Source organism: Heloderma suspectum, chromosome 1 (assembly GCF_057233095.1).
Source record: "Heloderma suspectum isolate Gila_16-S chromosome 1, 16-S_ref, whole genome shotgun sequence".
In the NCBI taxonomy this organism is placed as follows: domain Eukaryota; kingdom Metazoa; phylum Chordata; class Lepidosauria; order Squamata; family Helodermatidae; genus Heloderma; species Heloderma suspectum.
The window spans coordinates 359,130,146-359,156,600 of record NC_139458.1 but is presented as its reverse complement, the minus strand read 5'-3'; the positions used below and the strand labels follow the sequence as shown (position 1 = coordinate 359,156,600).

General features: G+C 41.8%; 1 protein-coding gene across 3 annotated transcripts; it reads left to right on the top strand.

The window, feature by feature from the left end:
• Positions 1 to 1,884: 1,884 nt before the first annotated feature.
• Positions 1,885 to 25,652, top strand: SFT2D1 (SFT2 domain containing 1). 3 transcript variants are annotated; one of them, XM_084827989.1, is made up of 9 exons: positions 1,885 to 2,062; positions 7,337 to 7,449; positions 11,913 to 11,999; positions 14,148 to 14,233; positions 15,380 to 15,461; positions 16,241 to 16,276; positions 19,992 to 20,050; positions 23,706 to 23,735; positions 24,950 to 25,652. In XM_084827989.1, exons 2-9 carry the CDS (start codon positions 7,369 to 7,371, stop codon positions 24,987 to 24,989), a joined length of 501 nt encoding a protein of 166 aa, XP_084684115.1. In that variant the 5' UTR covers positions 1,885 to 2,062; positions 7,337 to 7,368; the 3' UTR covers positions 24,990 to 25,652. The 3 variants fall into 3 exon arrangements, with proteins under 3 accessions (XP_084684115.1, XP_084684117.1, XP_084684118.1); XM_084827991.1 differs by lacking the exon at positions 7,337 to 7,449; XM_084827992.1 differs by lacking the exons at positions 7,337 to 7,449; positions 11,913 to 11,999 and having other exon boundaries at positions 24,950 to 25,626.
• Positions 25,653 to 26,455: the final 803 nt, after the last annotated feature.

The window sequence follows — 26,455 nt, the reverse complement described above, 5'->3', positions numbered from 1 at the left end:
AGGAAGCCAGATTCCGGCTGAACATCAGGAAAAAAATCTCCTGACTGTTAGAGCAATACAACAATGGAACCAATTCCCTAGGGAGGTGGTGGGCTCTCCCACACTGGAGGCATTCAAGATGAGGCTGGAGAGCCATCTGTCAGGGATGCTCTGACTTGGATTCCTGCACTGAGCAGGGGGTTGGACTCGATGGTCTTATAGGCCCCTTCCAACCCTGCTATTCTATGCTCATTGTCCCTGCTAATAAAAAAAAAAGTCTTGGGGATTTGGCCCTGCGTACCCGGGCTCTGCTATACCACTGGACTTTAGACCTGGTGACTCAGATTTGGTGAGTGTAGCTTGCTATTCCAAACAACTTATTTTAAAAAACTCTTGGCTGCCTTTCAGGGCAAAAGCCCCCCCAAAGCAGCTCACACCATAAAATACATTACAGCAATCTAAGAATTTCAGCAGTCTCTCCCATCATTTTCAGTTGTACTATTCTCTGTAACATAAGCAAGAAACTGGCCTAAATACTCAGCTATAACCTCTTTGCAGCTTCTATGTAACACAGAAGATGCTAACCATACAGAACAACCGAGCCATTCACAGGGTATCACATGTTCCATTGTACTAAAAGCTAGTGCTGAGTACGTGGTATAATTCGTCTCAGTTTATTGTCTGGTCCTTTGCTCATAATAGAACAAAAATAGGTACAAAGGAAAAATAGTAAAACCTCTAGTGAGCCTTGGAACAGCTCATCATGCTTACTCTTTGTGCTTCTTGGATCAATGAAGGCAGTGATCTATTTATGGGTGTCATATGCTGCAGTGGGTATAGCACACCTGGTATCGAGATGGGACTGGTGGGCACTGATTGCATCACAAAGGACTGGTTGTACAGAACTACGAAAAGGTTGCGTCACAAAAAACAAAAGGAAGAATATGCCAGGCTATATACACGTTTCATAAGATGATTAGCTGCCTCGGCCATAAAAGGAGAGAGGGTGGTTTCTTCTTCTGGAGGTTTTATGGCGAAGCAAGGCCTACAGTCCCTATTACTGCCACTTACTGACATCAAATTAGCTCAGGACGTTAACGCACAAACTGCTACCTAAGTTACTGTCAAGCAGAAACCGCCACACGGCAGAGATCACGGAAAGACTGAATCTCACAAATCTCCAGGAGAGCATCCAAATCCCCAACAGGAGCTCCCCTAACCCTCAACGTTCGCAGAAAGGGCTCCCATTCCCTCAGATATTTTAAACAATCCCACAGAATATGGTCGATTTTCTCTGATACTCCACAGGGTGCGCAGATGTCTGAATCCACCTGCCCGGTACGAAACAGCTTGCTTTGAGCTAACTGCACAGCGTGCAGACTGCGCTGTCTAGAACATGGCGGAAAGAAAAGTCACGTGGTATGTGGATGGGCCCAAAGGGAGTCAACAAACTCGGTAATAGACTTCGGGTTCCCAAAGAAAGGCAACAACCCCGATGATTTAGTAATACCTTAGGTTCCGTATTGAACGTGCGGGGCAAATTGTAGCGAAATAGAATACGGCACCACCGCGCTTTAGAAATACAGTGAGATACAGTGGCTCGCGCTTTGTGCATTAAGCTTCTACCCCGCACATGGCGGCATCCGGAAAATAACCGGAAATTTATACTGTATGCGATGTCTCTTTTTCTATCTCTCTGGATAGCGCAAAGCCGAGAAGGGGGCGTGGTCAACAGCAGTTAGCGAGAGACTCGTGAGGCGGTGAGGGGCGGAGCTACGCGGGATGGGGCTTGGAAGATACGGCCGCGGGGCTCGAGGCGGGGATCGTGGCAGTTGGCTCAACCCAGCGCCGCAAGGGTGTTTCCGGGTTTTCCTAGTCCCCGAACTTCCGGTTTGGTGTTTCCTCAGACAGACTGAGGGGACCGGCTAAGCCAGCGGTCCGGGCGAGGGAAGGGGCGCTTTTCGGCGAGGGTGGTGGCCGAGGTCGTGGGCAGCGACGCTGAGGAGCGGCTGTCGTGACGATGGACAAGCTCCGGCGGGTGCTGAGCGGGCAGGACGACGAGGAGCAGGGGCTGACGGCGCAGGTGTGGCCTGAGGGGAGGCGCGCCGCGGGGCTCTCGCTTTCGCTTCTGTATTCTGGCCCAGTTCCTTTGGGGCCCACACGAGATGATGGCCCCGTTTGCACAGGTTGCAGTTCTGTGCACACTTACTAGCGTGTAAACCCTATTGAACTGATGGAAGTTGACTACTGAGTGAACGGGGACTTGCGCCGCCACCTGGTGCCCTTATACAATCAGAATCATAGAATAGCAGGGTTGGACGGGGCCTACAAGGCCATCAAGTCGAACCCCCTGCTCAATGCAGGAATCCGAGTCAGAGCATCCCTGAGCAGGGGGCTGGACTCGATGGTCTTGTAGTCCCCTTCCAACCCTATGATTCTATAACAGATGGCTGTCCAGCCTCGTCGTGAATGCCTCCAGTGTGGGAGAGCCCACTACCTCCCTAGGGAATTGGTTCCATTGTCGTGTTGCTCTAACAGTCAGGATGTTTCTCCTGATGTTCAGCCGGAATCTGGCTTCCTGTAACTTGAGCCCATTATTCCATGTCCTGCACTCTGGGATGATCAAGAAGAGATCCTGGCCTTCCTCTCTGTGACAACCTTTCAAGTACTTGAACAGCACTATCCTATCTCCCCTCAGTCTTCTCTTCTCAAGGCTAAACACGCCCAGTTCTTTCAGTCTCTCTTCATAGGGCTTTTTTTCCAGTCCCCTGATCATCTTGGTTGCCTTCCTCTGAACCCTCTCCAGTTTGTCTGCATCCTTCTTCAAGTGTGGTGCCCAAAACTGGACACAGTACAGTACTCAGATGAGGCCTAACCAGTGCTGAGTAGAGGGGAACTAGTACTTCCTGGGATTTGGAAGCTATGGTTCTATGGATGCAGCCCAAAAGAGCATTTGCCTTTTTTGCAGCCACATCACATTGTTGGCTCATATTCAGCTTGTGATCTACCACAATTCCAAGATACTTCTCACTTGTAGTGTTATTGAGCCACGTATCCCCCATCTTGTAACTGTGCATCTGGTTTCTTTTTCCTAGGTGCAGATCTTGGCATTTATCCCTATTAAATGTCATTCTGTTGTTTTCTGCCCAGCACTCCAGTCTATCCAGATCACTTTGAATTTTGTTTCTGTCTTCCAAATTATTAGCTATCCCGCCCAATTCTGTGTCACCTGCAAATTTGATCAGCATTCCCTGCACTTCGTCCTCCAAGTCATTCATAAAAATGTTGAAGAGCACTGGGCCCAGGACTGAGCCCTGCGGTACCCTGCTCGTTACCTCTCCCCAGTTTGAGAAGGTCCCATTGATAAGCACTCTTTGAGTCCAATTCTGTAGCCAACTGTGGATCTACCTGGTAGTTTCATCTAGCCCACTTTGAGCTAGTTTGCTCATCAGGATATCATGGGGCAGTTTGTCAAAAGCTTTGCTGAAGTCAAGGTATATGATGTCTACAGCATTCCCACAGTCCACAAGGGAGGCTACTTGATCAAAAAATGAGATCAGATTAGTCTGGCAGGATTTGTTCTTGACAAATCCATGTTGGCTTCGAGTAATCACTGCATTATTTTCAAGGTGCTTGCAGATGGATTGCTTTATAAACTGCTCCAGAAATTTCCCTGGGATTGGTGTCAGACTGACTGGTCTGTAGTTCCCAGGTTCCTCCTTTTTGCCCTTTTTGAAGATAAGGACCACATTAGCCCTCCTCCAGTCATCTGGCACTTCCCCCGTCCTCCATGATTTCTCAGAGAGAATAGACAGTGGTTCTGAGAGTTCTTCTGCCAGTTCCTTCATTACTCTAGGATGCAGTTCATCTGGTCCTGGAGATTTGAAAACAATCAATGTAATTAGGTGTTCCTTGACCATATGCCTATCGATCTCAAGCTGCAATCCTGCCCCTTCAGCCTGTACTTCACCTTTGTCAGGGGGGCCATAGACCCTCTTTTGGGAGAAGACTGAGCCAAAGCAGGAATTGAGCACTTCTGCCTTTTCGTTGTCATCTGTTATCATTTTGCCATCCTTATTTAATAGCTGAACCACCATTTCTTTCTCTTGTCTTTTACTGTGCACGTAGCTGAAGAAAGCCTTTTTGTTGTTTTTAGCATCCCTCGCTAACCTCAGCTCATTCTCAGCTTTAGCCTTCCTGACACCATCCCTGCAATTCTGTGCTACCTGCCTGTACTCTTCCTTTGTTGCTTGGCATTCTTTACGTGTGCTTTTTGTTTTCAGGTCATTTCTAAGCTTTTTGTGAAGCCACATTGGCTTCTTCTGTTGTCTCCCACCTTTTCTTCTTGTTGGAATTGTTTGTAATTGTGCCTTGAGAATTTCCTTTTTGAAAAGCTCCCACCCATCTTGGACTCCTTTTCTCGTTAGCGTCGCTTGCCATGGAACCTTACTGATCATCAGCTTTCCTAAAATCCAGGGTACACGTTTGACTATACTCGGCATTTGCTTCCCTTAGAACCAAGAACTCAAGTACAACATGGTCGCTTTCCCCCAGAGTTCCTGTAACTGCTACTTGATCCACTAAGTCATCTCTGTTGGTTAGGTTCAAGTCAAGGATAGCCAATCCTCTAGTTCCTTCCTCTACTTTCTGTAGGAGGAAGTTATCCACCACACAAGTCAGGAATTTCCTGGAGGGGCCATGTTTTGCAGAATTTGTCTCTCAAAAAATATCAGGAAAATTGAAGCCCCCCATTATTACTACATCATGCTTCCTTGAAACATTGGCTATTTGTTTTTCAAAAGTGTCATCCTCATCTTCTCCTTGATTGGGTGGCCGGTAGTAGACTCCGACCACCAGGTTCCTTTTATTCTTTGCTCCATTTATTTTGATCCAGATGCTCTCGATGGGGCTACCAAGCTCCTCCTCCTGTATTTCTGTGCAGAGATATGTATTTTTCACATGCAGTGCAACCCCACCTCCCTTTCTGTTCCTCCTGTTCTTTTTGAACGAGTTATATCCTTCAGTTGCTGTATCCCAGTCATGAGAGTCATCCCACCAAGTCTCAGTTGCACCTATCAAGTCATAATTTCCCTCCTGTATTAAGAATTCAAGTTTGTTCTGTTTGTTTCCCATAGTCTGGGCATTAGTATATAGACATCGAAGACCATGTGCTTCATAGTCTGGCTTTCTTCCTACATGTTTCTGAAGACTATTATTGGGCGCTATTGGAGCTGTTCTCTCCGTTGCAGTGCGTGCGCCTACGTCCATCGTTACCTCCAACTTTACATCCCCCTTCCCAGTAGGATTCAGTTTAAAGCCCTCCTGATGAAGTTCTTCATGCTGTGGCCAAACACATTCTTTCCAGCCTTTGTGAGGTGCAACCCATCCCTTGCCAATAGCCCATCTTCCAGGAAGTATAGCCCGTGGTCCCAGAATCCAAATCTCTCGTGCTGACACCACCTTCCTAGCCAGTCATTCACCTGCAGTATTTTTCTTTCCCTTTCTATCCCTCTTCTAACTACTGGAAGGATGGATGAGAAAACTATCTGGGCCCCAAAGTTCTTGAGTTTCCTTCCCAGAGCTTCAGTCTGATGTGATTTCTTTGTAGCTCCGCTTGGCAGTATCATTTGTTCCCTCATGGATGAGAAGAAAGGGATACCTGTCAGTGGGCTTTATGAGTGCAGGCAACCTTTCAGTCACGTCTCTAATCCGTCCTCCCGGGAGACAACATACCTGGCGAGTCCACGGGTCTTCGCGACATACTTGGGTCTCGATCCCACGCAGCAAGGAGTCTCCCACTACTACCACTCTTCCCTTCTTGTTGTTGTAGGCCTAGGTTTCATCACTTCTGTTTGACTGACCTTCAGCCTCTTGCTCACTCTCATGTAGGTTCCCCTATGATTCTTCCTCTGCAGGCTGTCCTCCAGTCTCATCCGCAAGTGCCTGGAATCGGTTCCACAGCTCCATTGCTTCCACTGGTGCAGAGTGGCGTCTGCTTCTTCTCCTAACTGTCACCTTTTTCCAAGGAGTATCCTCTATTCCATTTTTCTTCTCCTCAGCATTTCCCACTTCTCCCTCATCTTGCTGTTGCTCTTCAAGCTTCTGGTCTTCCCTTTGCTGCTGTAGTTCCCCCATTCAGTCCAAGAACTCTACGTGTTCTCTTATTCCCTGGAGGGTCGACAGTCACCGCTCCAGTCCACTTACTTTTTCTTCCAGCAACGTGATCAACTTGCACTTGTTGCAGGTGTAGGCCATGTTGTTCTCAGGCAAGAAAACAAACACTGCACACACCTTGCAGGTCACCACCACTGGAGAGTCTTGTCCTTCCATAGCCTCTTTTCCCTTTTTGTGTCTAGCTTTGTGATTGTTCTAGACTAGCCTGCGCCTGCTCCTCTACTCAGTAGAGGTTAAAAGCAGAGTCCCACTAGTGTGGAAGTATGTGTTACAAGAAAAATAATTTTTAAAAAAATGTCCTGACCGTTAACGTGGATTCTGTCCTCCATGCTATCCTAACAAGGGCAACTGAAGTTTTCCCTCCCCTTTAACCGCTAGTGATCCTATTAAGGCAAAGGTGGGTAACTTATGGCCCTCCAGATGTTTTGGCATACAATTCCCATCAGACCTAGCCAGCATAGGCAGTGGTGAGGGATGATGGGAGCTGCAGGGCAAAACATCTGGAGGGCCACAATTTGCTTGCTCCTGTATTAAGGGAACAAAAACAAATAGTGATAAACTAAGTGGTGATGTTAGCTGTGTGGTATCTTTAATGGCTTATTCAGTCTAGCTAATGAGCAACTACAGCACAGTTACATGGTCATGTTTGCGTAATGTAGTTGTAGTATAGTGTAACAAGACAAGTTGCACCAGGGTTAATTGACCTACTAAACTGCAGAAGCTGTTTATGTCTGTCCTGGCCTTAAACTTAGTAGAAAAGCCTGGCTCTAAAGAGAGGGAAAAACCTCTGCACTTCATGATTTGGGTAACTGCAGCACAATATGATGGGTCACAGTAAGAATGAGCAATGCTGACTGTGGATAAAGCTCTAACTGGGGAAACGCTGCTGGGTGAAAAAAATATTGGTTGGGGTTAATTGGTCAAAGTTGTTGTTGGTGAAATAACTTTGTTTTATTTATTAATGTTTCTAGTCTCAACACAACTGTGCTGGGTCACTGCACCATGATCAGGCTTCCTTTTGAGTACAGTTCTCCCCCCAGTAGTGTGGCCATGGCTGTTCTGTGCATATTCGAAGCTGGGGTTTAAATATTCTGTAACAGGTGGCATCCACTTAAAGTCCCCCTTTTTAGCTTTGAAGAACGTTTTTGTATTCTTGTCTCTTCCCTCCTTCTGTTAAATCCAGAGTGGAGCAACTTGTTCAGCACTGAGTATCATATGCAAGACTCGTGTGCAGCTAAACATTCTTACATAGGATTTTCAGGATATCAGAACAGTTTGTGGACATGTCATTGTAAAGTAAGTTGTTGTGAAACTGGCTAAAACTTCGTATGTAGGTAAACTTGAACAAATCCTCCATAAAGCTTTTAGCTATAGAACTGGAAATCCTGGATTTCAATAAAAAGAAGACTACAGGCGCAGAACTACTGATGGTGTCCTCACTGTTTGGAAGCCTCCGAAGTTGGAGGCTTCCGAGATTCCTATGCCTTGTTGGGCTGAAGCTGGCAGGGTGGGAGGAGCAGCAGAGGTGAACTTTGCCTCCCCATCTTCCATTCTTTGCTTTTTTCACTAGAAGGGCTTTTCAGACCGTCTAGCAAGGGTGTTTCTGAGGGGGAGGCTAGAGGAGGCTCAGAATAAATTGTATCCTGTCCTCTTCAGTTTACTCTCCTCCCTGCCCACAGAAGTGCCCCATTTACCTCTCTGAGGTCAGGTTTCCAACCTCGGAGAGGCAGTTGGTGCAGTTCTCTCCACGCCAGCTGCGAGGGGTCAGGGGAGCAGGGTTGGATCTCTAACTCCCCCTCTGAGGTCGGATTGCTGTCTCAGACCTTGGAAGGGGGAATCCAAACTGTCTATAGTCCTTGGGACCTTCTCCCAGGGACCATAGGATTGCTCTCTAAATTTATTATATCAGTTATTATTTCAGTTCTTCTGGAGCTTCATCTTCTAGCCCTTATGGACATAGAGCTGTTGCCTTAAATAGTAACTAGGATTCTAACGGGAAGCTTTGTATTGGAAGCTTCTTGGAAGCTTTGTATTGTCTGTCCCCTGCTAGCATTTTGAATAATATTTCTTTATAGCAGGGGTGGCAACCTGTGGCCCTCCAGATGTTGTTGGACTCCAGCTCTCATCAGCCAACATGGCTGATGGTCAGGGATGATGGGAGTTAGAGTCTGACATCTGGAGGGCCACAAGTAGACCTGTACAGGCTGTTAGTTTTTTTGAACTAAAGCATAAGCAGTGACATAAATGTGCTTAAGAACTATTGATAACTGTACAGGTGAGGCCAAAAAAACAATTTACAATTCAAGAAAGGTGACTGGATGAAAATGGTCATAAATGTACAAAAGTTCATGTCGCTCTGGATGGGAGACAGCCTGGGAATGCATATGCCACCTTGGTGGAAGAAAGGTACAATGTAAATGTAATCAGATAAAATGAGTTCATTTGGGATAGTATCTAATTTTGTGGGAAATGGCTCAGGGTAGCTTTTCTGCTTGTTTTTTGTTTGTATAAAGGGGACTAGATTTCCATTACATGTTTCCCTGTGGTGTTCCATGGTATTTAAAGTTGTCAAGGTTCTAAAATTTTCTCAAAATATGACACAGTTCTTGTCATACACCAATGGACTCTGATCAGGAATATGAGTGCCTCTGTCTCATTTGTTCTGTATGCTGAATTTGTAATAATTTCCCCCCCCTTGCTGCCTGTATAAGGATAAAGATTTGGAACATCTTTAAAGGTAAGTTATGTGCTATTACATTTTGGAAAGCTGTAGTTATTCGTTGCAGTGAACAGGGGAGAAGACTTTCAGTCGTTTGGCTTTGATCACTGTACTATCTTAGAAAGCAATATCTGGTTCTTGATAAGAGTTCTAAGATAAAGGGTGGGAACTGGATAGAGAAGCTGCAGATGCTATCTCCACTTAGTCTTATGGTCTCCCTTAAGCAGGAGGCTAGGGGATGCAAGAGGATGATTGAAGAGAGACAACAGCCTGGTTTGCACGTAACAGCCACCCTTGGATTGTTTAACCCATGGGTTGTTGGGGCTGAGCACAAGTGAGTGCACTGTCTCCTGGCCACTTGCCACTTCTTTGCTAAACAACCCAGGCACGTCCTGTTCTTGGGTTGTTAGTCATGATGTTTGAATCCAGAACTTTGGGCTGTTGAGGGTTACACAACCCAGAGTTTAAACCCATGGCTTATTATTCCTGGGTTGTTTAGCAAAGCAGATCCAAAGTGGAAGTGGTGAGCAGGAGATTGTTTAACCGATGAATTGGTGTTATGTGTGAACCAAATGAACATCCACACATTTTCCCTGGCTCTCATTTGTGGTTGTCAGTGGCCTTGCTTCTCCTAGTTGGATAAAAATCTGATGATTTCTTAATTAAATCATTGGTGGTGGTGGTGATGATGATGATGATAATAATGAGATGTTTAACTCACCTTTCGGAGTGCACTACCATCACAAGGTGGCTTACAATACCACAAAAACATGACATACAGTTACAATTAAACACAGACACACACAGCAGCAGCAGCTAATGATTTTTAAGCACCAAATGCAGACTGGAACAAATGAATCTTCCATGGGTTTTTTTGAAGCCAGCAGTGATGAAGCTATATGTATTTACCCAGGGAGGAAATGCAAAGGTGTGCGGTCACCATTAAGAAAGCCCAGTCTATAGAACCCACCAGCCTAATGGCTCTTGCCAGAGAATATGGCCTTTGATACTAATCTTCTAAGTTTCTTTTATAAATATCCTGATTAAAATTAAATCTGAATACAGACATGTTAAGTTTACACTTACAATCTCTTAAAACTGGTCAGGAGTTAAAGGCTACTTTTTGATACAAAGAACAAGCTGTGGGAATTTTTTTTAAGTCAGCAATTAAAAATATGGCATACTAAGTCTTATTTAGCAGTGATATGGGCTTGATAGGATGGGGACAGGGACTGTAGGTCTTTCATGGTTACTGAGATCTAGATCCAGACTCCAGGAGATGCCACCTTACATATCACTGGCAAGGGTAGGGTAATCTGTTATGCCCACCTAGCTACTATTCTTTACTTCTGTGTTTATCTGTTTCCAAAGGGGTAGCCATGCTAGTCTGTTGCACAAAAACAACAAAGTCTTGTGGCACTTTAAAGATGAACAAGTTTGTTCTGTCATAAGCTTTCATGGACTCTGTCCACTTCATCAGACACATGAAGTGTTAATCTCAAATTGATTGTCATGATTTCTAACTTCCCAAGCACTGCAACTTGCTCTGCTTTCAAAGCAAACAAGAACATTTCCTTTTCATATGAAAATAAACTGCTCTGCCCAGTAACTTCCTGCACTTCCTTCTGGGAAGTTCTGAGCCCTTAATTACAGGCAAGGTACATGGTCAGCAATTAGCAAATTTTTTAGCTACTTTTTCTGGGGTGGAGGTGAACTGAGAGTGATCTGATCTAGCATGTTACTTTTACTTTTATTTAGGAGATGAAACAAAATGAAAACTACCCCATATTAATTTTATGTCCCTTTACCCAAAAATAATTGAACTGGAATGTTTGATTAGGGGGGAAGTTCAAGCACACTCAGTTTGGTCGAAATATTCCAACAAATTTAAAGCTCTGTGTGGACTTTTTAAATTGGAATACTTGTAAAATTGTGAATACAAATGTACCAGTTCAACTAGACAAATGAGTCACTGCTCTGTGTGTTTGCAGTGAAACAAAAATTAATCGCAATTTTAGTTTTGGGTTTGCAGTCTGAGGTGAAATAAGAATGTTAGCTTTGATTTTGATTTGACCTGCACAGCCAATCAGGTGAATCCATAACTCGATTTTTAATTTGGATTATTTGTACTTGTGGTTTTTTTAATCTCATTTACAAAACAGTAACATATGTATACTGCTACACACGTCCTAGGGATAATCACCTGAATAACTTTAATTACAACTTTGAAACTGTCAGGCTTGGTTAATATTGCATTGGAATCCATTTGTTATTAGTTAATTTTATGAAACAATGAATTTTTAGAAATTGAAAACATCCACATCACATCCTGGGGAAAATAACGTTCCACATTACAGCCTGTAGATCCTGATTTACCTTCTGTGCACCCTACTTTATGGTATGAGAAACACAGTAAATACATGCTGCAGCACAGGGGTGGACAATGCAGACTGAGTGCATGTTATAAAATTGTTAACAAAAAAACAGTATCCAGAGCAGCCATTTTGAAGCTTTTTTTGGTGCTCCATATGCCATTCATTAGAGAGAGAGAGATTCAGTGCTTCGAGGTGTGTGTGTGTGTGTGTGTGTGCAACCCTTGGCAGGTGGGTCCCTAATTTGCCTACCCCTGCTGTAGCAGATAAACTATTGAATAATAAAAAGGTCATGAAAGCAGCTTCTGCAAATGGAGGATCCTTCTGGCATTGGGGTCACCTACCTTGCACAATGCTATTCCACTAGATGGAAAAGTTCCTTCTGTGAGCAGAAGAGGCTTTCTGCTAGCAGAAGCACACCTTTGAATCCAAGCCACAGTCTGTGCATGCTGTCTGCTCTCCAGTAATCATCTCGCTAGCAAACTATTAGAGATAATATCCTTTCCTGAAAAGCTTCTTAGTGTGAGTCACTCTTGGATAAGTACATTATATATATATTGTGCTGCACATTGGATTTTGTGGCTCTTGTGCTGGTAAAGACTTCATCCTAAATATATTTGTTTTGCTATTAAAACCTAGTTTCTTCTTTGTTCTTTCTTCACCCAAAGGTGCTTGATACTTCATCCCTTAGTTTTAGTACTCGAGTGAAATGGTTCGCTATATGTTTTGCAAGCGGCATCTTTTGTTCTATTCTCGTAAGTAAATACTTTGTGGAATATATGAAAAAACAACACAGTGTCTTGCATTGGTACGTGTGTAGGTGTGTTTTTTTTCTGTTCTTGGGCAAAAGTTCCATAGATACATGGACTCCTCAGGTAAACAGTAATCAAACTGCATGTTCAAATTAGATATATGGCACAGCCCTCAGAATGGTGAGAGAGTACATGATGGAATATTCTTCCCATCAAAATTTCCCTGCCTCTGTAAAGCTACTATATCAATGTAAAGCATTTTAAACTAGCCTTCTCTGGCATACGAGTTATCTACATGCATGAAGTCTTATGTGGGAAAGCTGTTGGAACATGCAGACCTTTCCGACATTATGATTGTAGTGCATGTGTATGACAGTGTATATGTATGTACACTGCTATCTACTTGAAAACATATAGAATTTACCAGTTGCCTTTTCCCATATTGGCTCAGAGCAACTGAAACGTCTAAATCTAGAACAAAATACTCTCATGTTTGGGTTAATTGATTTGAATTTAGCTGTTTTTTGCACTGCTTTCATTTGTTGATTTTATTCAGGGTGGGCAACTTCTGGCCCTCCAGATATTTTGGCCAACAATTCCCATCATCCCTTATCATTGGCTATGCTGGCAAGGACTGATGGGAATTGTAGGCCAAAATATTTGGAGTTACCCGCCAGACATACACACACATGCACACACAGTTTGTCACTCTGAGAACATCTTTGTTGTAAAGTAACTTATAAATATAATAAATAATTAAACTAAACAGTAACAGTGATTAAAATATAATAGTATTAGCATCAGTAAAACAATTTAACAGTGTTCATCAGAACCATGTTTCATAAGTCACCAGTGGTCAGGGAAAGCCTTCAAAATTGCCACACTATATATACACACACAAACACACACACTGTTGGCAGAAGCTATAGAGGAGATTGCTTGGAGAGATCTTTCCAGACAGGAATTCCAGAGTATGGGTGTTGGCACAGGAAAGGATCTTCCTTGTCTCTGCTAGTCTTCCCTTTGTAAACAAGGGAATATATAGCAAGACCTCATCCATAGATCTTAAAGGGCAGAGCTATATTTGGGAAAAGTTTTTAATGTCTACTAGGCCCAAGCAATGTAACTCCTAGATGAGAAAAGGCTAGCTAATTTTTGTTTTTACATTCTGGGTAGATGGACCCATATGGAATCTAGACTTTATTATGTTCATACTCCTGTCTTAGGTGGCAAAAACTTTTTGTTAGGAGGTACTGTTGATTTGAAATACTCAAACTGTCAAAAATGATTAATTTGAAAGAATATGTGGTTTCTTGAAATGGCTTAAGCTTGTGCTTTTGTTCTTTAGTTGTAATTTTTAAGAAGATTGATTATATAAATTGTAAAATAAGCTTCGTTAACTTTCACATTTATTAGTTCCAGATATTTAAACCTGTTGCCACTAAACGTTTAGAAGCTATTACATTTAATACATCCTATTGCCAGTAGAGGGTGATAAAGCAATGTAAGAATATAAAAGCCATGCTGGATCAGACCAAAGGCCTTTCTAGTTCAGCATTCTCATCACAGGCAGCATTCAGCTACCTGTGATAAGCCCACAAGTAGGACATGAGTGCAATAACACTCTGCTGCTCATGTTCCCCCGCAACTTGTATTCAGAGGCGTACTGCCTCTGAATGTGGTGGTAATATATAGCCATCATGCTTAGTAGCCGAGAGGTACTGATAGCCTTTTCCTCCAGGAATTTGTCTAATCCCCTTTTAAAGCCATTCAAGTTGGCCATCACTACATCTTGTGGGAGTGAATTCAGTAGTTTAACTATGTGCTGTGTGTAGTAGTACTTTTATCTGTCCCAGTTCTCCCACCATTCAGCTTCATGAGATGACCCTGGTTTCTACTATTTAGGGGGAGAAAACGTCTCCTTCTCCACACCATGTATTATTTTTACACCTCTATCATGTCTTCATGTACTCATCCTTTTTCTAAGCTAAACAGTCACAGGCATTGTTACCTTTCCTCATAGGGGAATTGCTTCAGGCCCTTGTGTTTTAAGTTTACTGTTGTGTTGATTTGTTCTGGTAAAAATATAAATGTTTGTTACTTAGACTTCATTACACGGGTAAAGTTTGCAGCTGGCTTTCTTTTGTATAGGGGACAGCAATGCTCTGGCTCCCAGGTGGAGGCATGAAACTCTTTGCAGTGTTCTACACCTTAGGAAATATTGCTGCATTAGCCAGGTATGGAAGGATTTCTTTATTGTCGTGGTTTTTAAATGAGCTTCATGTTTTTATGTCCACTCCATCTGGAGAGAACTGCAAACATCCAAACTGAGAATAATATTGTGAATGCTACTTTAAAAGCATGCATAGAATAAAATTATTTAATCTCTCTAAAAGGAAATGCTGACTTACTGTTTTTGTTGCTTGCTGTCCTCAGGTATCTGGTAAAGTTTTAAAAAACCAAAAGTGGATGTGATTCTTTTTAAATTCGTCCTGCAGTGTCTCAGAAAATAATGACATGTCATATAAATGGGGCAGTAAGGGAGTGGGGGACCCTTGCCTATGTGGGTAGATTGGGAGGTTGTGACATATATTTGTGTGTGTGTGTGTGTGTGTGTGTGTGTGTAGGGTGAATAGACCTATATTTCAAGATTCAGAAGTTTACTCCAGCAGTAATTTTGTCAGCCAAAACCTTGTCAGTTGTGTAGTATTTGTACTGCCTCTCCATTGTGTAGTAACTACTGCTGTTCTTTCTCTGCTTTGCTCCAGTAAAACATAGGTGCAAATACATAATGGGATATCTCTTTCAGGATCCTGGTGAAAGACCAGAAAATACTTGGGGGTATTTTAGTAGTAATTATAAGCATTGGACTACTGCTGGTATTGCAAACATGCTCCTTAAAATTACAAAACCATTTTACTGTTTGAAAATGATTTTTTAAAAATCTGTAATGGTAGTATGTTTTTAGTCTGCTAGTATGTCTTACATACAGATGGGCTTTTGGCAATTTCCTGGCAACTAGCACTATGTTAAGATTTCTTGTGACTTTATAATATTTCATTCATCTAAATTGGTGGTAATTCTAATGAGTTTCATGAAATTCCACATCTAGCAGGAATTCAAGATCTCAGGATATTCTGCCACCAGCACGAGCCATTTCTACCTTAATTATGCTTTCCACACTTGTGGTAGAAGGGTGTGATGTTTAAACTACTTTCATGTGTGCCCTTGAAAGCTTTGAACTTGATTCCCTCCTCCACGCCACCCGTGGTCATTCTTTAAGGCTTGAAGTTTTAAGCAATGTGCAGTTTGACAAATGCAAACTACTTTGGTCAAGTTAATAACTCATTGTTAGGCTTATTGTTTACTTTCTTCCAAAACAGTACTTGCTTCTTGATGGGTCCTGTGAAACAGCTGAAAAAGATGTTTGAACCAACAAGAATAATTGTGACAATTGTTATGCTGGTAAGCTGCATCTGTTTTTGTGTTTCAAAGCAACAAAGGATAATTGAGTTTCCCTGAGGGTATTCTGGCAAAGTTAGTAACAGGAATGTGCAGGACCTAATATTAGATTATAACTTAATTTACTGAGATTCTGCAAGCTAGAAGGCTTTTTTTGTATTCTGTATGACAGATTGGTTTGTAGCTGGAATTAGTATGTTGTATACAGACCATTGGAGCTGATAACCAATTCTACCCAACTTATTTTGTGAGCAGAATAGATCATCCAGATGATGAGGTTGCTTAATGCTTAAGTGGTATCTTTTGACCCGGAGATGAATTTTCCCCTTCATGAGCTCTGTTGGTGGGCAGGGATGTGCACACGTGCGTGTTCATGCGTGTGTGTGTGTGTGATGGGCAGGAATGCATTCTGCTTCTAGAAATATAGTAAATAACAAAACATCCTTGAAAGTGTAGATAATGGGTTATATCTAACATTACACTACGGGAAGAATTACGAGAGTAGGCATTTTGCTAGTAGTTGCATAACTGCTAGCAGAACTAGTGCAGGCAACACCTACCCTAATGCGCTGCACAAGCAGAATGAAAGCATTGGATTGAACACTTGTGCAAGAATAAAAGCGGGGGTTTCCAGAAGTAGTAGAAGCTTTACAGTAGCAGAATGACACGATTGGATACAACCCAATGTATTTTCTGGTGGATTTTCACATTGAAATGCTATACTGGGAGAATACTGCATAAACTGTGTCTTGCTGATTTGATTCTTTTTTTCTTTTCTCCAGTTGTCTTTTACCCTCACCCTATGTGCTGTGTTCTGGGTAAGCAATATTGACAATATCTTGCTCTTCATAAGCATGAATTAGCTGTGACAGTAAGCTTTGCTTTGTCTAACTGAAGTCTGTACACAACCCTAGATTACTCTCCAAATTGTGTTTTCTTTAAAAATTATGATCAAGCCATGGATTGTCCACTGCAAGAGTCCCCAATCTTTTTGAATCCATGGGCACATTTGTTTTTTTTTAATATATTTTTATTTATTTTATCTTTATAAATGAAATATACAATACCAAACATACCAACAACCTGATCAATACTAGAATTTCCCAACAATACAATATTCTGATAAGGACACTATAGTAACAAAAAGAGAAGGGAAAAAAAGGGGGGGGGGAGGAAAAAAGGCAAAGGGAGGAGGAAAGGAGGTGAAGAAGAATTAAATTTAAACTCCAATACCCCCCAGCCTCCAATGCCATTCTGTTTTACAAACTATATCTATAACCTTAACAATCTTACAGTTTAATAAACAACCTTACATTTCAATATCATATCATTAATCTTATATCCAAGAAACAGGTCTACAGTTCATTCCCGGTAGCCTATATTATTACTACTACTGCTAATTTAAAAAAAAAGGAATATAGTGTTATATAATAATAAAACTTAAAATAAACCTTCAACAGTCAGTAATATATTTTATATTTTATACTAGATATATAAGTACACATTGTACCCTCAAACAATTAATTTAAATACAGCATACCATATCTATTTTGAAATAAAAAATATAAAGAAAAGCAAGAAAAAACAAAAGATGAAAGTATAAATGAATATATATATATAATAATTTATCTTCTGACCTAGCCTGGATCATGTAGACTAAACACAAACAGTTAACAAAGCTTGTTTAAACATTCCAGTTCATGGGGTTGCAACAGGAATTTCATGCATTTTTACACTCAACCATGCCTCCGCCATTTCATGATTTAGAAACTTCTTCATCTGACCTTCAGACACAATACAAAGTGTAGCAGGATATTTTAAGTAATATTGTAAGTTCATTTGTTTTGCCATATTTTTTGCTTTGATAAATTGCCTTCTTTTATTTGCCACCTCTTTGATGTAATCTGGAAATAACATAACTTTATCTTGTTTCCAGGAAAGGCTTCCACCCTCTCTTGCCAAACAGGATATAATTCTTTGTGGAGACTTTTGCAAATTGGACTATGATGGTATAGTTAGTCCCTTTCGCATTTGGCACATGAAATGCCTGCTCAATATCAAGTAAATAATCAGATGGGATAGGGAGTATCTCATGCAAAAGTTTATCCACAAAAATAGGCAATTTTACATCATTAGACAGATTTTTAATCCAAATAATACATACATTGGATCTTCTCATGAAGGCTTCCAGTTGAGAAATTCTGTCAGCGGTATTTTTAAAACAAATTTGTGTCAAAGTTTCATTTGCTGCTACTCGATCTTCTAGCTCATCAATTCTCAGCTCCATTTTTTGCCATGACGCATTAATTAAATCGACGGCTCCTTGCAAGGCGGTGATGGAATTTTGGATTAAATCCAACCTTCTGGCTTGCTCTGTAATTTGCGAAGATAACGTCTTTATCAGAGTAACTAATTCCCCTATATCTTCTGTTCTCAAAACTTTTGACACAGGAGGTACAGGGGGAGTGGTGAAGCCATCCCCTTTCTTTTCCTTGGTGCATTCAAGTTTCTCTCAGACAGATCTTAAAGGTCCTCAGATGTTCTCAGATGTTGTTAATATTTCTTAAATCATCCCACAGGAGTTGTTGATATTTCTTGACGCATATATTATTATGGAACACATCAGCCCTGTTTTTTCCTATGAAATAGAAGTCACATCACAGCTTTTTGCGTTGGTAAAGCTCTGGGGAGATAATCCTGGAATCCAGCCCCCCCCCCCCCACTATCTCAAGGGGGGTACTTTTCTCCAAGATGTTGTCCAGATGTTGCCTTGCCCCCCCTTTAATTCCAGGGGGGAGATGAAAAGGTTTTTCAACTTTTTTAAAAGCTATTTGAGAAAGCTCCCACAGGAGGACCTGTGGGAAGCTGCCAGAGCGACATTGGTTCTGACCAGAAGTCCATGGGCACATTTGTGAATGACTCCTATGGGGGATGTGGCTAGTCTCATAATGGCGGCCTGGCTAGTCAAAAGACAAGCAATTCACCCAAGAAACTGAGTACAAGCAGAGGAGGGATCTGAATTCCAAATTCAGTCTACATATTTGACCTCAGATCACACAGCAAAATGCCCATATAAGGTTGAAATCCTATTCATGCTTCTATGGAACCCTAGTCTTCTGAGTAGACCTGCATAGGATTCCTGTGCTCATCCTACCCACCCACACTCCTTTCCCCAGCCCCAAAGGAAAATGCCCCCAGTTTAAAAGGGACGAAAAGGTTTTCCCTACCTTGACATCAAGCTCAGCCACTCCATTCCCCACCTGGTACTCCTACCTTCTCCTCTGGCATCAGAACTCCCACCTGGAGAGGTGATTTGTGTGTGCGAGTGCGCGCGCATGCAAAACTAGAGGAGGAGTTTGGAAGGGAGAGAAAGACCAAGGCTAGGGGCTGGGAAAGAGGGGGAAATAGCAAGAGAAAGACCAAGGCCAGGAGTGGGAGAAACAGGTAAAGTGTGTGGGAGAAATGAGTAGGCTAGAGGGTCTGTTTGTGTGGAGCGGGGAAGTAACTCTTTCCTTTTTTTCTGCCTGCCGAACAGCTGGGCAGTGGTAGGTTCAGGAACAGGAAGGAAACCTAGTGCCCTAACATTTTTCCAGGTGTTTAATTAAAAATAAATTTTTGAAGGGGGCATGGAGCAGAAATCTTGGTAAGCGTTGTTGCAAGTCTCTGCAGGTGCACTGGTGCCCATGGGCACCCCATTGAGGATCTCTGGTCTACTGTTGTTTTTGTAAGCATCCTCGTTAACATAATGGTCCACAAGGTGTAAACCAGTGTAATGAAAAGATTTGCATATTTCATCATGTAATCTCTCTTGGGAGTAAATTCTGTTGGGCTTGGTGGAAGTTACTTTCAAGTAAATATGCATAAACTGGGCTTCGTGTGTCACTTAAGAAGCAATCCTATGGCCCCTAGACATTATCTGAGGGGCCATAGGATACTGGGAATTCCCCCCCTCTGAGGTTGGAGATTGCGTTCTGATCTCAGAAGGCGGAGTTGGAGATCCAACTCCCCTCTCCCACCCCTTGCAGCTGGCGTGGAAAGAACCATGCCAGCTGCCATCCGAGGTTGAAAAAGCCACCTTGGAGAATGGGAAAAGGGGGTGTTTGGGGGGGGGAGACTGGAGAGGCCAGGATATGAGCTAACCTGAGCCCTCTCCAGCTTCCTTCCCTCCCACTCTGAAGCGCCGTTGCTAGATGGGCAAAAAAAGCCCCTATTTTGAAAAATGCAGGGCAGGAGGACGGGGAGGCAAAGAGTGCCTCCACCACTCCTCCCACATTGCATTGATCAGAAGACTCCGACTTCAGGTGCTTTTGATCATTGAGCATGCAGTTGGTAGGACTGCGCCCTTAAGCCTCCATACATGAATAGCCTTGAAAGTGCTGCTTATGGCCTCTATTGGAAGTGTCCCACAGGGTGAAAACTTCTTGTTTCAAGTAAAGGTTACTTTGCAATTGGAGCGTCTAAGGTTCACTTTATACTTCTTGATTTAAAAACAGCACCAAGTTAAATATATATTTCTTATCTCACTTTCCTTAGTGGCATAAAAAAGGATTAGCTGTGCTCTTCTGCATTCTGCAGTTCTTGGCAATGACCTGGTAAGGCTTTTTGTAAACTTTTATCACTTACTACTGTTATATAAAACACTGTATGTGAAACTAAATAGTGGATGATTTTGTGAGGTACGTCAATGTGAGATACTATAATTACCTGGTTCTTTGGCCAAATTCACATCAGATCTGCAAGTATCAAATCAGAATTTAGTTGATCCTCTTCTCCCCGGAACTTGAACTGACTTGGGTTCTGAGTAAATAAGAAATAAATATGTATGTGTGCATAACTGTAGTTTTCAAACTGTTCTGGGGAGCCCTGGGATTCCTTGGAAAGTTACCAGGACCTCCTCGATGAGAAGATCAGTAATGGTGATCAGTGGCACTGATCAGTCATGGTAAACAAACTTTCTCAAAGGACATCTTGCCCACCAATACTGAATTTTCCCTTCCATGTGCAGCCTCCAGGGAGAGTGTCAGGTGTGTTCTAGGGTGTGGTTCATATAAAGCAATTGGGAGGCTCAATAGGCCTAGCCAACACATACCATAGAACATGTCGTAGAATCCCCCTATCAGCGTGCATTGACTTGTCAGCTACTGAACCAGTGTGAAAAGCATTCCCTGAACATAGATTTGAAAGCTACTGAAGTTTTTTTCTAAAAAAAAAAACAGCAGTTGAAATACATTATTTGAAAACTAATGATATTTAGTGTGCAGTCCTATGCATGTTTATGAGCCTTGTGTGACGCAGAGTGGTAGGCGGCAGTATTGCAGCTGAAACTCTCCCCACGACCTGAGTTCGATCCCAGAGGAAGCTGGGTCCCAGGTAGCCGGCTCAGGTCGACTCAGCCTTCCATCCTTCCGAGGTCGGTAAAATGAGTACCCAGCTTGCTGGGGGAAAGGTAGTCACGACTGGGGAAGACAATGGCAAACCACCCCACTACAGTCTGCCATGAAAACGCCAGTGAAAGCAGCGTCCCTCTAGGGGTCAGTAATGACCCAGTGCTTGCACAGGAGGAACCTTTCCTTTCCTTTCCTTTCCTTTCCTTTCCTTTCCTTTCCTTTCCTTTCCTTTCCTTTCCTTTCCTTTCCTTTCCTTTCCTTTCCTTTGCATGTGTAGACAGAGGAAAGGCTTACACCTCCCAGCATGCTCCCAGCATGCCCAGGTTTGCACCCTTAGAGATCCAGCAATTTGGGTGCTGAGAATGTGTGAGTCAGAAGTATGCCTTTTCTGTTTTTCAAGCATGTGTGCGTGCACATATGAATACTTGTATGTTGCTTTTCATTTTACAGTTCCCAAAGCAGCTCATAAAATGGAAATTTATAAAGCAAACAAAACATACTGTTCTGAAAGATCTTTGTCATTAGAAACTTGCTTCTTTGGGCAAAAGCAGTTTGCTTGAGAGTAGTTACTTCAGTCTGGTATGGCATGAAGCTGATTCAATGCATAGGATGATCCATTTTCACTTTTAGAACCATGTCATATATCTAGTTCTCAGTTAATTTACTGGGAAGGCACTTCAGTGATAAATAGAAATAATAGATACAAAATTAATTCTGTGTAAGGATTTTCTGAATTTTTAATAAGAACAGGGTGACAAATTCAACATGCTCTAAGTAGGAGCAAAAAGAGTATCCAATTTTCTTAATAAAGTTATTAAGTGTCCAGACTATGGAACAACTGGGAATTGTAGAAACCATATATAAAACTATTGTGTTTTAAATTAAATTACACTAAATTAACTATTTTGACACTTAGATTTTGGGAAGAATTATATGCATCTTAAACTGAGACAGGCCCCCGTTTGAACACCTGGGTGGGAGTACACATAGTTCCACTGGTGTTGGGTTGAGGTGTGCATTGGGACATAGAATATAAGTACAGAAGCAGGGGCCCAGGTCAAAAAAATGGAGAAAAGCTTCCCTAAATAACTTTTACTCCAGAAGAGGTGAAAATTGAGGTACCTTCTTGTGATGTCCTCTTCCTGTTACTGAATGGTCCCTATGACTAACCCTCGATAAGATTCAGAGGCTTCTCTCCTGTGCAGATGTATTCAGGTTGCACTGAAAGTGATATAAGCTGCAGCTAGTATGACTGTACAAAGCAATTGCCACTTCTGTTATGTCATCAACTATTATGGGCAGGCAGAGTGATGTGGAAAATACTCCCATATATGGGGCAATGTTTAATAGGACAGCCTAAAGTAGAAACACCGATACCTGAAGTTTATAAGATTTGATATAAGTAAATGTAAAGAAAAAGAAATCCTTACTTCATCTATAAACTAATGGTAGTAACTAGCAAAGAAAGAGCATGGAGTGCAGCAGCTATGAAAAAGGCAAATTCAAGGTGAATCTACCTGTACACTGCCCTCAGCACCTAAAGTCCTCCTCTGGGTGCCTATTCCAAGGGAGGCTCAGAAGACCGCAACAAGGGAGAGGGCCTTCTTGGTGATAGCCCCCCTGAGGCCCATGTGGCACCAACATTGCTTTCTTTTTGGTGCCAGGTCAAGACTTTTCTCTTTTCCCAGGCACTTGGCAGCATTTGATGAGCTTTTAATTGATCCTGGATTTGTTTTATGGTTTGGCAGATTGCTGAAAGTTGTTTTTAGATACACGTTGTCTCTGTGTATACTGTCGTATTTTTTATGTTGTTGCATTTTGCATATTGTACTTTTAATGTTTATAATATTTGTAAACCTCCGAGAGAGCTTTGGCTATGGGGCAGTATAAAAATCTTAAGAAGTAGTTAGGAACGGGATTGAAAATCAAACTACCAGTATTGTAAAGCCTGTATACTGTATTGTAATACCTATATATAGTGCAGCCATATTTATAACACTGCGTGCAGTTCTACTTGGCCCGTCCTGAAAGCTGGAGAAAATGCAAAAAAGGGCAACCTGCATTATCAAGAGGCTTGAGCATCTTCCTTACAAGAAAAAGTTTTCAGCAGTTTCTTTTCTTAGAAAAGGGAAGACTAAGGGAGAAGGTCATAGAGCTTTATAAAATTATACATGAAATAACTTTATCTCATACTAGAACTTCTGTCACCAGTGAAATTGGTTGGCAGCAGAGAGACACAACAACACAATTGTTACATGGTTTGCTGCCACGAGATGTGGAAATGGGCACTAGCTTAGACAAATTCCCTTTTATAAGGATTAGTGGACACAAAGTCCACCAATGGCTACATGGAAATTCTGTGTTCAGAGATAATATGTCAATGAATAAGCTGCTGGGGGGCAACAGTGTGAGGGAGCTACTGCCTTCAAGCCCTGTTTGTGAACTTCCCAAAGACATCTGGTTGTTTTAGGGAGCAGTGGCCTGGCTGAGCAGGACTCTTTATGTTCATATATTATATTGAATTAACTGATTTTACTTGGATTAAGAGTCCTGTGTTTTCTCTAGGAAACTTACAAATAATAAAATGTGTTGCATTCTTTGTTTCGTAGCAATTGCGTAAAACCAACCTGTGCATCCTATTGGAGAAGTCCGAGTAATTTACTTGCGGTAAAATCTGAAATGGAGAGTGGAGTCAGGAATCTCTTGGCAGTACATTCAGTTCTTTCAAAAGCTCTTTTATTCAGAAGTTGTGTGTAATCTAAATAATCTTAAAGGTTTATTACACTAGATTGACTTCTTTGAGGTAGACTAAAACAGGATGAGTGAGTGAGAATGCTAACTTTTCCTGTTTCTCTTTCAGGTACAGTCTGTCATATATCCCTTATGCAAGGTGAGTCACCTTGCTATCTACAAAAACAAGAGCTTGCACAGTTATCTTACCGGTTTTAAAAACTGTTATTGTGAGAAAAAGTTTTCTAGATTTTTTTCTGTGTAATAACTTTCTAGCACATCTTAAATCATTAAGTATGCTTTCCTGTTGCTTTCAACGAGCACACATCCTGTTACACTCAGGTTAACCTTGTACCATGTGGCTTCTTGATTCATTTACCAAGTAAGAGTGCAGTTCTAACCCACATAGCTAGCTCACTGGAGGGGGTTAGGTTTGAGTGGAGGCCATCAGTCTCTGCTGACCGGGGCAGAGGGCTCAATCTGCCCTGGTGACCCCATTCTACCTATGGAGCTTTCTGCTAGCCATATTACCTCTGGCAGAGGTCCCAAAATGGGACAGGGCTACAGCAACTTTCGATCCCCATAGGCCCCAATCTTTAGGCTCCTCAGCTACACCAGCCTGGAGGTGGCACAGTGAGCCCTTCTCTTTGTCCCCCACTCCCTTTTGCCTTGGCTGGCAGAGCTTTACATACAGCAGTGGATCCTCTGCTTCTTTATGACCCCACTTTGGATTACTCTGTCTTCTAATATTCCCTTCCTTAGGGCATCTTGAAATACTACTTTCTGAAAGTAAGACATGCTCCTTGCAAATTCTAGTTCACAAGATGCCATCCAGTTTATTTTAGAACACTAGTTGACTGCAACCAAAAGATACATTAAAATTCAGACGCCCCTGATTTCCTGACTTCAGTTTTCCATAATACTTGTCCAGGAGTCATTATTGTAATCTGATCTCATAAGATTTCAAATGAGTAACAAGCTTTTTGAAGCACATGGCAATAACTTGCTTCACCTGAATTTTTGTGTGTAGCCATTACATTTGTGCAGCTCATTCCTATGTATGCTTACATGGAAGTAAGTCCTATTAAAATCGGTGGGGTTTATTCTCAAAGTGTACTGAAGACTGTGGTATTAAGACTGCTTAAAAGAAAGCAGGGACAGTTGTTTATCTGAGGTGTTTTTCCAACTCCCAACATAGTGTTTGAACTCTTAGAATTTTTACATCTGGTAACTTTTTGCTATCATAATTGTTGTGAAGTAGTGTAAAACTGAGTTTTACTATAATAAATGTATTTGATATAAATTTGCGCATTAAAAAGTATATGCAGCACATGTATACTGTACATATTGAAATAGTTTTTCTTTCTTTTAAAGGGATGCTGTGATGAAATGCTTCGCATCCTGCCTAGGTTAAAATGTACAGCAAGGAACTTTTCAGTGCTTTTGAAAGCCAACCTCGTTTCTCCAAGTTTACTCAAATTGTTTCAGCTCCTGAAACAATGACATCCTTCTTCACAATGGGGATTAAATTGTTAGCAGAATTTTTTTAAAAAATACAAACACCTGTATATCAGGAAAACCTTAGATCCATGCTTGTTCTTAACATGAATTCTTACCTTACACAATGTCCTTAAAACACCTGGTGGATCATGTTCTGCTGACATCATTTAATCTCAAAATTAGATGATCTTTGGGTTTCAGGTAAAATGCATGTAAATACTTTTGACTCAGTTTTGCTATTTATCTTTCCTAGTTGTGCATTATTTGTTTTATGCTTCCCAAAGACATTCAAAATTATTGTAAAATGAAGTATTTTACTAAATGTATAGGTAATGGGGATCTTCTGAAATGTTTAAATGGGTGTAGCATGGAAAGATTGGGAATGTATAAGAAGGCTGTTATTAAACACATCAGCTCCTTTTTGTTAGGCTTTTATTTTAAATGCCAACTTTTTATACTGTGATACTTAAAATACACTTGACTAAAAGTGCTTATGAGTAATATATTAAATCAATGATTGCAAAATAAATATAATTATTTTAACATTTTGCAGGCGAAGTCCTTTGAATTATGAATGTAGTAGAGAACATGCTCTGTAGAGTTATTTCACTTTGAAACTATTGGGTCAGTTCACATGTAATTCCAAACTGTGGTTTGGCATTATACCTGGGCTCATGCCCTCCCTCGCGCATTCAGTTTCGTTACACACTTCCTCTTTGTGGCATACCATCATGTGCAAGTTGTACTCACTTACAAATTAGCCCCTGTGCACCACTTTTCCTTGGTCTTTTCAGCCTCAATTCTCTTCCTCTGCTGGTTTGGGACAGCACTGAGACAATCTACAAATGACATGGGAAATCTGTGATTAACTCTCCCAATGTCTGTTTTCCCCTCTAAAATAGCTATGAGGGGTGGCAATTTGGATCAGGGCTGCAAGATTAGGAGGAATTAATCCTTCCCTTTGCACCAGTTCTGCAATGCAAATGTTTTCCTTCTTCATCATTCCCTTCCAAGGTGCTATTAGCTTGGAAGAAGAAAATATAAAGGGACGCTTTGCATGACATGAGGCTGGTTAATAAACCTCAGTGGCTTGATAACCACCCTGCACCTGCTGGCCTGATTTACATAATTACCCTCACTGGACACAGCTGCTTACGTTGTCCAAACCCGGTGAGGGTGGCTTGGGAGTGATTAACAAACACCCAGAACCCATGCCCTGTTGTAGAGTGGTCTGTTAACTGCTCCAACAAGTCATCCTCAGTGGGCTGGGATGACATGAGAAGCAATGGTGCAGGACTTGAATTGGCAACCTGATGCCCATGGCCAGCACAACCCATCATGGATTAAATAAGCCACAGTGATCTTGCAAACCAGGTCAAA

Coding starts and splice junctions, on each gene's coding strand:
- SFT2D1 (XM_084827989.1), top strand. CDS start 7,369: ATGCAAGACTCGTGTGCAGCTAAACATTCTTACATAGGATTTTCAGGA. Junction 14,234..15,379: donor AATATTGCTGCATTAGCCAG/GTATGGAAGGAT, acceptor CTTCCAAAACAG/TACTTGCTTCTTGATGGGTC. Junction 23,736..24,949: donor TCATATATCCCTTATGCAAG/GTGAGTCACCTT, acceptor TTTCTTTTAAAG/GGATGCTGTGATGAAATGCT.